This window comes from Pagrus major, chromosome 11 (genome assembly GCF_040436345.1).
Source record: "Pagrus major chromosome 11, Pma_NU_1.0".
NCBI classification, from domain to species: Eukaryota; Metazoa; Chordata; class Actinopteri; order Spariformes; family Sparidae; genus Pagrus; species Pagrus major.
In genome coordinates, this window is record NC_133225.1 from 11,896,104 (window position 1) to 11,913,428 (window position 17,325).

The 17,325-nt window shown below is 38.5% G+C and overlaps 3 protein-coding genes across 3 annotated transcripts; all 3 read left to right on the top strand.

Annotated features, from left to right (window-relative positions):
- Nucleotides 1-416: 416 nt before the first annotated feature.
- Nucleotides 417-1,950, top strand: LOC141005407 (mast cell protease 1A-like). Its single transcript, XM_073477254.1, has 5 exons — nucleotides 417-485; nucleotides 563-713; nucleotides 904-1,033; nucleotides 1,354-1,617; nucleotides 1,706-1,950. Exons 1-5 carry the CDS (start codon nucleotides 428-430, stop codon nucleotides 1,862-1,864), a joined length of 762 nt encoding a protein of 253 aa, XP_073333355.1. The 5' UTR covers nucleotides 417-427; the 3' UTR covers nucleotides 1,865-1,950.
- A 4,526-nt stretch (nucleotides 1,951-6,476) lies between these two features.
- Nucleotides 6,477-7,977, top strand: LOC141005410 (cathepsin G-like). Its single transcript, XM_073477256.1, has 5 exons — nucleotides 6,477-6,534; nucleotides 6,626-6,776; nucleotides 6,937-7,066; nucleotides 7,389-7,652; nucleotides 7,739-7,977. The coding sequence occupies exons 1-5, from the start codon at nucleotides 6,477-6,479 to the stop codon at nucleotides 7,895-7,897; spliced, it is 762 nt and encodes a 253-aa protein (XP_073333357.1). The 3' UTR covers nucleotides 7,898-7,977.
- A 4,728-nt stretch (nucleotides 7,978-12,705) lies between these two features.
- Nucleotides 12,706-14,117, top strand: LOC141004760 (complement factor D-like). The gene is given in 5 exon segments (XM_073476420.1): nucleotides 12,706-12,763; nucleotides 12,855-13,014; nucleotides 13,173-13,302; nucleotides 13,622-13,873; nucleotides 13,959-14,117. Coding segments are annotated over 5 exon segments (759 nt in total).
- Nucleotides 14,118-17,325: the final 3,208 nt, after the last annotated feature.

Here is a 17,325-nt window from a genome sequence, read left to right on the forward strand (position 1 = left end):
AGACTGGCCAAGGTCAGTTTGACAACAGTCAGTCAGTCAGTCTGACCAAGACTATGACTTTGGGGACAACAAAACAAAACACGTACGTTTCTGAAATGATACAACAGCAGATTTTCATCAAATTCATATTGGTCAATCAAAAACATTAACAGACTCAGTAATGATCCTTAATTATGGCATTTATGGGATTAATCTATCTTATTAGTTTGATGACTGGGTGGGAGGCAGTATTGCTCAAAGCCAACGCAGGAAACTGATAACCGATAAACAAGATAGCAACCCTTTTGCATTTTCCATTGCACACAGGACGTGGTTAGAAATCAAGATGAGATAGCTGGTAATCACAAATGCAAACGAAGCAAAAATTGTATGTAAAAGGGTCGTCTTTGCACCCCCAAGAGGACCAGTCAGTTGACTTGCTGCCATCATGCATGCTCTGCACAACTTTCTGCTCTTTCATGTTCTGATATATCTCGGACGAAATGGTAAGCTAACAGAATATTTTCATTAATTCCATTTAATGAGACATTTAACTAATTTTGATTTTATCTTATCTTTGCAGCACTCGGGAGTGAAATCATAAATGGGGTAAAAGTCGCCGACGACTCGATGCGGTATATGGCCTCAGTGCAGAACTACACCGGTGCTCATTTCTGTGGAGGATTCCTTATCAGCGACAACTTCGTCCTCACTGCTGCGCACTGTGATGTTTAGTGAGTTAAGTTTCATCTTCCATCAGTTTTTTTTTTTTAATTTAAAGTAATAAATTATACAAGCCCACATTTTGTCAAAAACAATGTATCTTTTTTTTTTGTTTTTTTGTTTTTGCTTTGCTTTGTTTTGTTGTTGTCAAAACAACCTGAGAAAATCTACTGACAATCTCTCAATTCTAACTTTTTGCAGTGGACTGGTGAGGGTTGTTTTTGGCACCCACAATCTCAGAAACACTGGGACAGTGAGAAACATTGTGCAGAGATGCAAACACCCTCATTATCAGCATCACACAACAGGAAGTGACATCATGCTCCTCAAAGTAAGCATATATTCTTTCAGCCCATTTGTCCCAGATGATGTCTTGTGTGTTTACAGTCAAATTAGATGCATTTAAGCTTTGCTTGTTTTTTTCTCCTGTGAGGGTAAATGTCAAAAGTGGCAAAAAACAATATCAAATTCAAATGTCCCTTAAATTCTAGCCAAGACACAGCACTATCAAAGCTGTTATATAGTAGAGTTAACTTTCATTTAAAAGATTCGTCAGCTCAAACTTCTAGTGATTTTTTAACTGAAACCTGATGAAGAGTAAAACCATGTTCAGACACTGTTCATTTCTACAGTCTGGTTTTGTGTCTCCAGCTGTCTCAGAGTGTTCCAGACACAATACAACGCATTCAACTTCCCCCTCCTAACATGAACCTACAACCCAACCAAACGTGCTGTGTAGCTGGATGGGGAGAGACCGAAGCTGGTACAGCTGCTGGTGACCTGATGGGGGTGAATGTGTCTGTCGTCGACCAGAACGTCTGTAGACGGCAATGGTCTAACTCTAAATGGATTCCTCATCTTCCTGCCAATGTCATCTGTGCAGGTGGATATCAAACACTCAAAGGAGTCTGCTATGTAAGTTTTCTGTCTGTTTTCTGGAAAGTTTATGAACACATTACATATTTTTTTGGGATCAAAATATTAAGATATTTCCATTTTACAGGGTGATTCTGGTGGTCCTCTGGTGTGCAACGGGACAGCTGCTGGTGTTGTATCTTACGGAGATGAAAATTGTAGTGACCCAGACCGTCCCAATGTCTATACAGATGTGTCCAAGTTCCGTCCCTGGATCGACCAGATTCTCAGGCAAAATGGTTGTTAAATGCAACAACCTTACACAAAGCTTTGCTTCAGCATACCTTCATTGTATTTAGGAGGTGTAGTCGTGTCTAAGTCGCTCTGTCAGTGTTTGCTCTTTAACGCAAAGCAAAATAAAAAATTTTTTCAAATATTGTTTTCTCTTTCCTTCATCTGAAGACACAAATGGCATTTTAGTTGTTTTTCCAGTAACATATCCACAAACTGTCATTGGGTGAATTAGATGTAGGATGCAGTAGAGCTACTGTAACTGGCTTGTGTTGGAAAATATTAATTCATGTGACTTTAGTCAGAGAAGCAGGTCAGTAGTAGGTCACACTCATTAACAGAGACTTTATTACAGAAAGGCACATTATTAGAGAAGCAGTGTGTTGAAAAGATGAACAATTGATGACCATGTGAATTAACCAAACCGGAGAAGAGACAGAGCTATTAAAACCTTTCAACAATTATTTTCATAACATCATTATTTAAGTTTCTATATAGCTCAGTGCCTCCTAATGTAACCTCAGCTCTCCAGAATGAAGGTCCTGCACAATGTAAAGCTGCTATGAGCTCCAGAATACGGTCTGAGTGAAAAGACCATTAAATAAAGAATAGAAACAAGAAAAACAAATGTATCAGTGCATTTACACTAATTCAATGATTAATGAGAATCAATTAATCGTACTGTACAGTAAATCACCTACATTAGGACAAGATGTAGCACACTTGAATCATCCACAGTGTGCTTGGAGTTGTATGTTGTTTATTTTCTCCTGTAAACATAAACGTGACGCAGCATTGTAACTCATGCGCTCTTCTCTGAGCTTCATCTGAACAACACAATGTATGTATTGACCTGCGCCGACCAAGAGCGACCCTAAACCACAAACTCCCTCTTGTGGTGAAACTCTGGGATTACAATGTCTAACTCTTGTCCTTTGAGCCACAATTACCAAACAGTCCATATCAAAATAAATAAACAAATATCTAGGGGGGTGTCCTTTTAAGCCACTGTCCCACAAAGACAAAAGAGCATCATGTTCATTCAGGCAAAAGAAAAAGTTCCCAATGATGTCATAGATGTTATTAAAAATAACATACATGTATTTATTTAATTTGTTCAAGAGGGCCCTTTAGTTACTGTGTGTACGTCTCTGGTCTACAGTATCCTGTGGTTCAGCTAGTCTGTCACACAATTCAGAGCGATGTTTGAAGTTTCTGTGTCAAGTAGATCCACACCAAAGAGCCATGTTGTTGCATCTGTGTGAAATTCATCCAACTTAGCAGTCAAAAGCCAAGAAGGCCAAGAAAAACAAAATACAGACATTAAAAGTCAATGCTGACAAAGACAACAGAATGAAGAGGATAAATAACATGATTTTGTTTGTATATTTATAGATGCATGTGACATAAACAAGAGCAAAAAATAAATGGATTTACAAACAATCAAATGCAAATCACTAATGTGGAACTCCTAAAAACTACCTGGAATAAAAATATTCATACAAAGAGAAACAGGGGTGCAAAAAGGCTCAGAACAAAACAAAAACAGTAAATACAAAAGTGTCATGAATACAAAATGCAAAGCAAACAAAAAAGGTGAATGACATGAAGGGAAGAAGACAGAGAGTGGAGTCATGTCACATATGTCGAAGTTCCTTCCCTGGATCAGAGAGGTCTCAAACAAAGTTAACTCTGTTACGTGCAGCACAATAGTGAGGACCCAAACACAAGACACTCTGGAGGCAGGCAGGGTAAAGAACAAAAGGTAATCTTTTATAACAAAGCTGAGGTCTCTAAGAAATGCAAAAGGCAAATACAAAAGGAAGTCTGAGCTGGGGTGCTGGGCAGTGGAGGCTCTGGTACAATGAGCTGGGCAGGAAGCTAGCAGGCTGTTGGCTAGCTGAGACAGGAGGCTCTTCTTGAGGTCAGTAATTACTGTTACATTGTGAGTCTCTAATGGGAAGACCAACAGCCTGGGTCATAACAAAAGTGTCCTTTCCATAAGGCTGTAAACAAAAAGCCTGTATTCTACGTCCAAAGACCCTGTGGTGGCAGAGTTCAGTCTTTTGAAAATGGAACAGACCTCCTTAAACTGCTCCACTAGAGACATAGTCTCTGTCAGGTCCATATTATGGTTAGTTCGTACTGTAACATGCAGCAAAGATAGTGAGGACACAAACGCAAGACACTCAAGAGGCAGGCAGGGTAAAGAACAAAACGCTGAGGTCAAGTACAAAAACTAAATAACGTACAAACCAAAGAAGCACAGGGAACACAGTCAGGAACACAGGAGATGACATGGGGTAACAGGACAGAGGAGAGAAGGAGAGAAAGGAGAGAATTACAAAATAAAACAGGAAATAATTCAACCAAAAACTCAAACCATGACTAACTGAAAGATCCTACGAGGAGTTTGGCTTCAGCATACTTTCTTTGCTTTGTGGAGACATAAAATGGGATTTAAATGAATAAAACAAGTGCATTTCTTCTTTTTCCAATGTTCACTTGAGCTCAACACAAACTCAACAGTGTTACTGAAAGGCTGTTCTTTATTGCTGAGTGTTCTGTTGTCAATGTACTTCATATTCTGTCCCTCCAAAAGTGGCAATAAGTACACTCGTCAACGTTTAATACATTTTTTAAACGATACTTTCAATCCCACACAGCTGAGAAACTGCAGAACGTTTCACTAGAAAACCACATTGTTTCTTAAGAATTCTTTTGAACTCAAACCTGATGTAACACGCTGAAAAGAGGAAAGTGAAAAAACACTTTGCAAGATTTATTAAACCACAACTGAGTAAGAATTTTCTCTCTGCCAATCATTAAGATGAATATTGAATATATCTGCTTTTCAGGCAATGTAGACTTTAAAGGGATACTATGCAGGATTTATCCATTGCTGTTAGTAAAAACACAATTCAAAGGTGAAAGATAGCTGATTGTTGAGCCTCATTCCCAGGTCGTCATGTACCGATGCTTTGGGTTGGCGAGATATATAAAAGAAATAGCATCTTTCTCAGTATCTTTTTTCAGAATTGTCGATGCCCAGAAACATCAACAACACAGAAAAATACTAAGAAAATCAGAAAATACAGACTTTGGTCCAGATACTCTGCAGAGCTTTTCCATTGGCTAAGTGGTCTAAAGGAAGATGTCTAATAAACTAAATAACTAGATTTATTTTAAAAAGCATGTGTCATGCAGGGGGAGGATAAACACCATGGCAACCCAAACATCGCTCTTAATAATAAAGTATAACTAATCTATAAAGCATTAATGAATGATTTTTCTGAACTTTTAATAAAGGGTTCCTTATTCCAAAGTTGAAGCACGTTACCCAGGTCAAACTGCTCATTTGGCTGGGTGATACTGATAGAGCGATAGCCATGGAGACAAAGGCCAAGGTCTTAAAGTCAGTCTGGATAAAAGAAGGAAAACCAAAAACAAAGTCAAAGCTAGATGCTATCCTGCACCCAACACAGAAAATACAAAGAGGACTTCTCAGTGAACAACAGCTCTAGATGCTCACTGTATTTAGTGCTGTCTATACAAAATGGATACAATATGAATAGTTATCACATGAACAAAAGAAGGAAGAAAGTATAAAAGTAAGTGTCATATTCAAATCAAATCAAATCAATCTTTATTTATATGGCACTTTTCATGCAGTTTTGCAGCACAAAGTGCCTCACAGAGGATAAAAACAAACAAACAGAGCAAGACAACATCATAAAAACCCCAAGCCTCCCACACCCATAAACATACACACAAATACACAGTTACATACACACTCACGTACATACATAGACATACTGACATACATACACCCCCACACACACAAACATACACACACCCACAGACATACACTAGTTATTGCTAAGGAGACATGGCTCGGCACAAAGATCAGAGGTGAGGAACAGCTACCTTTGGGGGCCGTGCACACCGAGAGGAATCAAGGTCCATGACTGCAGGGGCGCCACCAAAAGGACCGCCCCAGCCCAGGTAGACAGGAGGCTCCACACCAAGGCGTAAAGCTCTCCCGCCACTCCGGCCAGGGCCGTCCTCGGGACAGCACCCCCAACGGTGGACCAGAAGCAACTCCCGGTGTGGTAGGCCCCCAGGAGGAAACACTGGAGAATCGAGGGGCTAAAACAGTAAAATAAGATAAAAGGTATAGAAGCTAAAACTGAGGGAATAGAACAATATAATGTATAAAATAGACCATAAATAACGACTAAAACATTGAAATAAAACATTGAGATAAAACAAGTAAGTAATAAAACAGGATTGGCTTAACTAAGAATTAATATAAAATAGAATAATAATAATAAATAAATAAATAAATAAATAAATAAATAAATAATAAAAAATGCCGGTAATTAGAAAGAGTTAAATGAGCTCAATTAAATGCCTGATTAAAAAGATGGGTCTTGAGCCTCTTTTTAAAAACATTGGCTATGATGACACCTAATAATGACATGATCATAATGTTTCGCAAACTTGCACAATGGCATTGCCAAAGGATGTGGCCAGAAGACAATATAAAGTGGATCAAACACTGTTGTATGAAAGGGTCGACTTGACTGACAACCCCAAAGCAACAGGTTGAGGCTCCTGTCGCCATGATGCGTGCTCTGCAGAAGTTTCTGCTCTTTCATGCTCTGACATGTCTCGGACCGAACGGTAAGCTGCTCAATCTGACTGCTTTTCTCCAGCCTGCCAATGTGATGTTAACTCATTTTAACGTCTCTTCATTTTCTTCTCATGTTTTCAGCACTTGGGAGTGAAATCATAGACGGGCAAATTGCTCCAGGGAACCGGATGCTGTATATGGCCTCGTTGCAGAGCTACAATGGTCATCATTTCTGTGGAGGCTCCCTCATCAGCAACAACTTTGTCCTCACTGCTGCACACTGTGATGATGAGTGAGTTAAGTTTCATCTTCCAGAAATTGTTTATTTTTAATTCAAAGTTACATAAACTCACTGTTTTCAAAACAAATGTATAATCTGTTGCTTTGTTTTGTTGTTGGCAAAACAACCTGAGAAAATCTACTGATGACCTCTCAATTCTAACTTTTTGCAGCGGACTGGTGAAGGTTGTTTTTGGCACCCACAATCTCAGAAACACTGGGACAGTGAGGAACATTGTGCAGAGATGCAAACACCCTGATTATCGGCATCACACAACAGGAAGTGACATCATGCTCCTCAAAGTAAGCGTATATTCTTTCAGCCCATTTGTCACAGATGACATCTTGTGTGTTTACAGTCAAATTAGATGCATTTAAGTTTTGCTTTTTTTTTTTTTCCTGTGAGGGTAAATGTCAAAAGTGGCATAAAAGCAATATCAAATTCAAATGTCCCTGAAATTCTAGCCAAGACACAGCACTATCAAAGCTGTTATATCATAGAGTTAACTTTGATTTAAAAGATTCATCAGCTCCAACTTCTAGTGATTTTTTAACTGAAGCCTGATGAAGAGTAAAACCATGTTCAGACACTGTTCATTTCTACATTCTGGTTTTGTGTCTCTAGCTGTCTCAGAGGGTTCCAGAGGGTCGAACAACACGACGCATTCGACTTCCCCCTCCTAACATGAACCTACGACCCAACCAAATGTGCCATGTAGCTGGATGGGGTAGGACCGAAGCTGGTAGAGGTGCTACTGACCTGAGAGTGGTGGGTGTGTCTGTCGTCAACCAGAACGTCTGTAGACGGCAATTGTCTCAAGTGATGGGTCGTCCTCCTGCCAATGTCATCTGTGCACGTGGATATCGAACACGCAAAGGAGTCTGCTTCGTAAGTTTTCTGTCTGTTTTTGGAAAGTTTATGAACACATTACATATTTTTCTGGATCAAAATATCAAGATATTTCCATTTTACAGGGTGATTCTGGTGGTCCTCTGGTGTGCAACGGGATGGCTACTGGTATTGCATCTTTCATAGTCTCGGATTGTTTGGACAAACGCTTTCCCAATGTCTACACAGACGTGTCCAAGTTCCGTCCCTGGATCGACCAGATTCTCAGGCAAAATGGTTGTTAAATGCAACAACCTTACACAAAGCTTTGCTTCAGCATACCTTCATTGTATTTAGGAGGTGTAGTCGTGTCTGAGTCGCTCTGTCAGTGTTTGCTCCTTAACGCGAAGCAAAATAAAAAAATGTTTCAAATATTGTTTTCTCTTTCCTTCATCTGACGACACAAATGGCATTTTAGTTGTTTTTCCAGCAACATATCCACAAACTGTCTTTGGGTGAATTAGATGTAGGATGCAGTAGAGCTACTGTAACTGGCTTGTGTTGGAAAATATTCATTCATGTGACTTTAGTCCGAGAAGCAGGTCAGTAGTAGGTCACACTTGTTAACAGAGACTTTATTACAGAAAGGCACATTATTAGAGAAGCAGCGTGTTGAAAAGATTAAAAAACAGTGAACGTGTGAATGAACAGAAAAAGAAACAGAGCTTTATAAAGATTTTAAAAATATCAGTATTATAATTGAATTTACTGTATAGCTCGGTGTCTCCTCAGCATAAAGCTATGTAACCTCAGCTAACCAGAGTGAAGGGCCTGTTACAATGTTGAACAGCTATGAGCTCCATGATACAGAGTGGGTATGAAGACAATTTAAATAAAGAATAAAAACAACAAAAATCACATCTGTATCGGTGCATTGACTCTAATTCAATGATTAATGAGAATAAATTAATCCTACTGCACAGTAAATCACCTACATTAGGACAAGACAAAAGAGCATCATGTTTATTCAGGCGAAAGAAAAAGTTCCAATGATGTCATAGATGTTATTAAAAATAACATACGTGTATTTATTTAATTTGTTCAAGAGGGCCCTTTAGTTACTGTGTGTACGTCTCTGGTCTACAGTATCCTGTGGTTCAGCTAGTCTGTCACACAATTCAGAGTGATGTTTGAAGTTTCTGTGTCAAGTAGATCCACACCAAAGAGCCATGTTGTTGCATCTGTGTTAAATCCATCCAAATAAAGTTCACTTAATATTAAATGTTTAGTCAACTTAGTAGTCAAAAGCAGGGAGAGATACATTAATGGCCAAGAAAAACAAAATACAGGCATTAAAAGTCAACGCTGACAAAGACAACAGAATGAAGAGGATAACATGATTTTGTTTGTATATTTATAGATGCATGTGACATAAACAATAGCAAAAAATAAATGGATTTATAAACAATCAAATGCAAATCACTAATGTGGAACTCCTAAAAACTATGTGGAATAAAAATATTCATACACAGAGAAACAGGGGTGCAAAAAGGCTCAGAACAAAACAAAAACAGTAAACACAAAAGTGTCATGAATACAAAATGCAAAGCAAAAATAAAAGGTGAATGACATGAAGCAGGGCCGGCCCTGGGCATAGGCAGTATAGGCGAATGCTAAGGGCGCCGTCATCCACGGCGCCGCAAACGGGAGGAGAAAAAAAAAACAACAACAATTTTTTACCAGTGCTATTACTACTATTATTTTGAAATATTATATAAGCCCACAGCAACATAACTTCATAGCAAAGCCTATTAAATAATGGAGAGGCCTTTTTTCTGGGTTCCTGGCTCGTTGCACTGCACCTGCCCTCTGTGAGGGGGGGCGGGGTCGAGAGGCGAGTTGCCTGAATCTGACTGGACCGTGACCCAAGAGAGACATTTATTGATACTGTACGGAACAACAATGTCCAAAAGACTGAAACCATCCGGCGCCCAGGGAAGGAAAAGAAGGAAAGAAGAGGAAGAAACACGTGAAAAAGAAAGAGGTACAGTAACGTCAATGTGATGAAGCGAATGAAATGAATAGTTTAATGCATCATAGTTACCGTTGTTGGAGCAGAGTGTTAACTTGCTAGCTTACTTCGGACGAAAGTAGCATTGTTTGATAATCAGTAAATAGCTGAGTCGATGTAAGTTAATGTTACTCCACCTTAAATTCATCAGGGACATTTGGAAAGTTAACGTCAGGCCTGTTCAGGTGTTATTTTAACCTGTTGGCTGTGTTTTCCTGCTTGTATGTCAGTTAAAATGCTATTAGTTTTCCATCCACTTTATAAGTAATAGGGCAGTTGTAAGACTTTGGTTTATTGTGTCACAGTTTATGTTTGTTAAAGTTTACATCAGTTTTAAAGTGCAGTTATAGTGTATTACTGTTATTACTACATACCTTAGCTTTTCCATATCATTCATAGGCTACATATATATATATATATGTCACTGCACTTGTCACTGCTTTTTGCACTCTGGTTAGACTGAATTGCATAGTAATGACGATAAAGTTGAATGAATCTCATCGTATTTTCATTATTAGTCTATATTAGTCTTATGTATAGCACACACCAAGCATCTGTTTTTTATTAAAATGTAACATCCAGTGGTCACATATACTTCTCTTCTCTCTTCAGATACACTTTTAAAATATTTCACCACCAGCCCCAGTGACACAGCATCAAGTGCTCCTGTCCTCTACCTCAGCACAGCAGTGACACAGCATCAGGACTAAAGGCTGCACCAATAGACCCTGTTGACTGGCCATGTCTTCTAACTGACAAAGTAAGAAAGGAGTTAGTTGACAGAGGACCATTTCAAATAAAAAACAGTTACACATTTCCCAAAAACAAAGATGGGAGAAAGTGTCCACATGACTTTTTTTACCAGAGTCTTAGTCAGTGGGGAAAAATCAAAAGAAGCTGGCTGATGTACTCAAAAAAGAATGATAGCTTGCACTGCTTGTGCTGCAAAAGGTTTCCTCCCAAAGAATACAGACTGTTTTTATTTTGTATGTAAATAGAATATTCTTTAATATGTTTGTGCAATACATTATTTATATTGTATTTTTAATTTATCACTTGTTTTTTTTCTTCAGTTTTTATTTGGTGTGATATTTTTGACTTAAAAGAAATAAAATCTTGAATACATACATGTAATTTCTGTGTGAGTGTATGAAAATTGATTGTGAAATTGACTGCGATGCAAGGGGGCGCCAGCCAAAATCTTGCCTAGGACACCAAATTGATCAGGACCAGCACTGCGTGCAGCACAGTAGTAAGAGCCCTAACACAAGACACAACAAAGTTACATTCTGACCCTCTAATGGCGAGTCCAACAGCCTGAGTCATAACAAAAGTGTCCTTTCCATATGAGAGTTCAGTCTTTTGAAAATGGAACAGACCTCCTTAAACTGCTCCACTAGAGACATAGTCTCTGTCAGGTCCATATTATGGTCAGTTCGTACTGTAACATGCAACAAAGATAGTGAGGACAAAAACGCAAGACACTCAAGAGGCAGGCAGGGTAAAGAACAAAACAATGAGGTCAAGTACAAAAACTAAATAACGTACAAACCAAAGAAGCACAGGGAACACAGTCAGGAACACAGGAGACGACATGGGGAAACAGAGCAGAGGAGAGAAGGAGAGAAAGGAGAGAATTACAAAATAAAACAGGAAATAATTCAACCAAAGACTCAAACCACGACTAACTAAAAGATCCTACGAGGAGTTTGGCTTCAGCATACTTTCTTTGCTTTGTGGAGATATAAAATGGGATTTAAATGAATAAAACAAGTGCATTTCTTCTTTTTCCAATGTTCACTTGAGCTCAACAGTGTTACTGAAAGGCGTGAGTGTTCTGTTGTCAATGTACTTCATATTCTGTCCCTCCAAAAGTGGCAATAAGTAAACTCATCAACGTTGAATACATTTTTGAAAATGATACTTTCAACACCACACGGCTGAGAAATTGCAGAACGTTTCACTAGAAAACCACATTGTTTCTTAAGAATTCTTTAGAACTCAAACCTGATGTAACACGCTGAAAAGCGGAAAGTGAAACAACACTTTGCAAGATTTATTAAACCACAACTGAGTAAGAATTTTCTCTCTGCCAATCATTAAGATGAATATTGAATATATTTGCTTTTCAGGCAATGTAGACTTTAAAGGGATACTATGCAGGATTTATCCATTGCTGTTAGTAAAAACACAATTCAAAGGTGAAAGATAGCTGATTGTTGAGCCTCATTCCCAGGTCGTCATGTACTGATGCTTTAGGTTGGCAATATATATGAAAAAATAACATCTTTCTCAGTATCTTTTTTCAGAATTGTCGATGCCCAGAAACATCAAGAACACAGAAAAATACTAAGAAAATAAGAAAATACAGTCTTTGGTCCAGATACTCTGCAGAGCTTTTCCATTGGCTAGGTGGTCTAATGGAAGATGTCTAACAAACTAAATAATACAGGGGGAGGATAAACACCATGGCAACCCAAACATCGCTCTAAATAATAAAGTATAACTCGTCTATAAAGCATTAATGAATGATTTGTTTGAACTTTTAATAAAGGGTTCCTTATTCCAAAGTTGAAGCACGTTACCCAGGTCAAACTGCTCATTTGGCTGGGTGATACTGATAGAGCGATAGCGATGGAGACAAAGGTCAAGGTCTCAAAGTCAGTCTGGATAAAAGAAGGAAAACCAAATTCAAAGTCAAAGCTAGATGCCATCCTGCACCCAACACAGAAAAAACAAAGAGGACTTCTCAGCATACAACAGCTGTAGATGCTCACTGTATTTAATGCTGTCTATACAAAATGGATACAATATGAATAGTTATCACATGAACAAAAGAAGGAAGAATGTATAAAAGTAAGTGTCATATTGGCTATGATGACACCTAATAATCACATGATCATAATGTTTCACAAACTTGCAAAATGGCATTGCCAAAGGATGTGGCCAGAAGTCAATATAAAGCGGATCAAACACTGTTGTATGAAAGGGTCGATTTGACTGACAACCCCAAAGCAACAGGTTGAGGCTCCTGTCGCCATGATGCGTGCTCTGCAGAAGTTTCTGCTCTTTCATGCTCTGACATGTCTCGGACTGAATGGTAAACTGCTCAAGCTGACTGCTTTTCTCCAGCCTGCCAATGTGATGTTAACTTATTTTAACGTCTCTTCATTTTCTTCTCATGTTTTCAGCACTTGGGAGTGAAATCATAAACGGGCAAATTGCTACACAGCACCAGTTGCTGTATATGGCCTCATTGCAGACCAGAGGTGGACATGTATGTGGAGGCTCCCTCATCAGCGACAACTTTGTCCTCACTGCTGCGCACTGTAATGATTATGGGTGAGTTAAGTTTCATCTTCCAGAAATTATTTATTTTTAATTCAAAGTTATCAGTTACATAAACTCACTGTTTTCAAAATTAATGTATAATCTGTTGCTTTGTTTTGTTGTTGGCAAAACAACCTGAGAAAATCTACTGATGACCTCTCAATTCTAACTTTTTGCAGTGAACTGGTGGGGGTTGTTTTTGGCACCCACAATCTCAGAAACACTGGGACAGTGAGAAGCATTGTGCAGATATGCAAACACCCTCATTATCGGCATTACACAACAGGAAGTGACATCATGCTCCTCAAAGTAAGCATATATTATTTCAGCCCATTTGTCCCAGATGACGTGTTGTGTGTTTATAGTCAAATTAGATGCATTTAAGTTTTGCTTGTTTTTTTCCTGTGAGGGTAAATGTCAAAAGTGGCAAAAAAACAATATCAAATTCGAATGTCCCTGAAATTCTAGCCAAGACACAGCACTATCAAAGCTGTTATAATGTAACGTTAACTTTCATTTAAAAGATTCATCAGCTCAAACTTCTAGTGATTTTTTAACTGAAACCTGATGAAGAGTAAAACCATGTTCAGACACTGTTCATTTCTACATTCTGATTTTGTGTCTCCAGCTGTCTCAGAGTGTTCCAGAGACTCAAACAATACGACACGTTCCTCTTCCCCCTCCTAACATGAACCTACAACCCAATCAAATGTGCCATGTAGCTGGATGGGGAGTGACCGAAGCTGGTACAGCTGCTGATGACTTGAGAGTGGTGGGTGTGTCTGTCGTCGACCAGAATGTCTGTAGACGGCAGTGGTATAGGATTCCTGCCAACGTCATCTGTGCAGGTGGATATCAAACACTCAGAGGATTCTGCAATGTAAGTTTTCTGTCTGTTTTTGGAAAGTTTATGAACACATTACATATTTTTTGTATCAAAATATCAAGATGTTTTCATTTTACAGGGTGATTCTGGTGGTCCTCTGGTGTGCAACGCGATGGCTGCTGGTGTTGTATCTTACGGAAATCGCGGTTGTGGGGATGAACGCTTTCCCAATATCTACACGGACGTGTCCAAGTTCCGTCCCTGGATCGACCAGATTCTCAGGCAAAATGGTTGTTAAATGCAACAACCTTACACAAAGCTTTGCTTCAGCATACCTTCATTGTATTTAGGAGGTGTAGTCGTGTCTAAGTCGCTCTGTCAGTGTTTGCTCCTTAACGCAAAGCAAAATAAAAAAATGTTTCAAATATTGTTTTCTCTTTTCTTCTTCTGAAGTCACAAATGGCATTTTAGTTGTTTTTGCAGTAACATATCCACAAACTGTCTTTGGGTGAATTAGATGTAGGATGCAGTAGCGCTACTGTAACTGGCTTGTGTTGGAAAATATTCATTCATGTGACTTTAGTCCGAGAAGCAGGTCAGTAGTAGGACACACTTGTTAACAGAGACTTTATTACAGAAAGGCACATTATTAGAGAAGCAGTGTGCTGAAAAGATTAAAAAACAGTGAACGTGTGAATGAACAGAAAAAGAAACAGAGCTTTATAAAGATTTTAAAAATATCATTATTATAATTGAATTTACTGTATAGCTCGGTGTCTCCTCAGCATAAAGCTATGTAACCTCAGCTAACCAGAGTGAAGGGCCTGTTACAATGTTGAACAGCTTTAAGCTCCATGATACAGAGCGGGTATGAAGACAATTTAAATAAAGAATAAAAACAACAAAAATCACATCTGTATCAGTGCATTAACTCTAATTCAATGATTAATGAGAATAAATTAATCCTACTGCACAGTAAATCATCTACATTAGGATAAGACAAAAGAGCATCATGTTTATTCAGGCAAAAGAAAAAGTTCCCAATGATGTCATAGATGTTATTAAAAATAACATACGTGTATTTATTTAATTTGTTCAACAGGGCCCTTTAGTTACTGTGTGTACGTCTCTGGTCTATAGTATCCTGTGGTTCAGCTAGTCTGTCAGACAATTCAGAGCGATGTTTGAAGTTTCTGTGTCAAGTAGATCCCCACCAAAGAGCCATGTTGTTGCATGTATGTTAAATTCATCCAAATAAAGTTTACTTAATATTAAATGTTTAGTCAACTTAGTAGTCAAAAGCAGGGAGAGATACATTAACGGCCAAGAAAAACGAAATACAGACATTAAAAGTCAATGCTGACAAAGACAACAGAATGAAGAGGATAATTAACATCATTTTGTTCGTATATTTATAGATGCATGTGACATAAACAAGAGCAAAAAATAAATGGATTTACAAACAATCAAATGCCAATCACTAATGTGGAACCCCTAAAAACTACGTGGAATAAAAATATTCATACAAAGAGAAACAGGGGTGCAAAAAGGCTCAGAACAAAACAAAAACAGTAAATACAAAAGTGTCATGAATACAAAATGCAAAGCAAACATAAAAGGTGAATGACATGAAGGGAAGAAGACAGAGAGTGGAGTCATGTCACATATGTCAAAGTTCCTTCCCTGGATCAGAGAGGTCTCAAACAAAGTTAACTCTGTTACGTGCAGCAAAATAGTGAGGACCCAAACACAAGACACTCTGGAGGCAGGCAGGGTAAAGAACAAAAGGTAATCTTTTATAACAAAGCTGAGGTCTCTAAGAAATGCAAAAGGCAAATACAAAAGGAAGTCTGAGCTGGGGTGCTGGGCAGTGGAGGCTCTGGTACAATGAGCTGGGCAGGAAGCTAGCAGGCTGTTGGCTAGCTGAGACTGGAGGCTCTTCTTGAGGTCAGTAATTACTGTTACATTGTGAGTCTCCAATGGAAAGACCAACAGCCTGGGTCATAACAAAAGTGTCCTTTCCATAAGGCTGTAAACAAATAGCCTGTATTCTACGTCCAAAGACCCTGTGATGGCAGAGTTCAGTCCTTTGAAAATGGAACAGACCTCCTTAAACTGCTCCACTAGAGACATAGTCTCTGTCAGGTCCATATTATGGTCAGTTCATACTGTAACACGCAGCAAAGATAGTGAGGACACAAACGCAAGACACTCAAGAGGCAGGCAGGGTAAAGAACAAAACGCTGAGGTCAAGTACAAAAACTAAATAACGTACAAACCAAAGAAGCACAGGGAACACAGGCAGGAACACAGGAGACGACATGGGGAAACAGGACAGAGGAGAGAAGGAGAGAAAGGAGAGAATTACAAAATAAAACAGGAAATAATTCAACCAAAAACTCAAACCACGACTGACAAAAAGATCCTACGAGGAGTTTGGCTTCAGCATACTTTCTTTGCTTTGTGGAGATATAAAATGGGATTTAAATGAATAAAACAAGTGCATTTCTTCTTTTTCCATTGTTCACTTGAGCTCAACACAAACTCAACAGTGTTACTGAAAGGCTGTTCTTTCTTGCTGAGTGTTCTGTTGTCAAGGTACTTCATATTCTGTCCCTCCAAATGTGGCAATAAGTACACTCGTCATCGTTTAATACATTTTTTAAAATGATACTTTAAATCCCACACAGCTGAGAAACTGCAGAATGTTTCACTAGAAAACCACATTGTTTCTTAAGAATTCTTTTGAACTCAAACCTGATGTAACATGCTGAAAAGAGGAAAGTGAAAAAACACTTTGCAAGATTTATTAAACCACAACTGAGTAAGAATTTTCTCTCTGCCAATCATTAATGACTTGAATATATTTGCTTTTCAGGTAATGTGGACTTTAAAGGGATACTATGCAGGATTTATCCGTTGCTGTTGGAAAAACACAATTCAAAGATGAAAGATAGCTGATTGTTGAGCCTCATTCCCAGGTCATCAAGTACCGATGCTTTGGGTTGGCGAGCCATCCAAGAAAAATAGCATGTTTCTCAGTATCTTTTTTCAGAATTGTCGATGCCCAGAAACATCAAGAACACAGAAAAAAAATTAAGAAAATAAGAAAATATGGACTTTGGTCAAGATACTCTGCAGAGCTTTTCTATTGGCTAAGTGATCTAATAGAAGATGTCTAACAAACTAAAGAATTAGATTTTTTTTAAAAAAAGCACATGTCATGCAGGGGGAGGATAAACACCATGGCAACCCAAACATCGCTCTTAATAATAATGTATAACTCATTTATAAAGCATTAATGAATGATTTGTTTGAACTTTTAATAAAGGGTTCCTTATTAGAAAGTTGAAGCACGTTACCCAGGTCAAACTGCTCATTTGGCTGGGTAATACTGATAGAGATAAATCTGCAAAAAGTAAGCAAAAAATAGCAAGGCTGCTAGACAGTAAATGTCTTTACTGACTTCGACACGTGCCAAACAACTGCATAGCCTCACTGACACA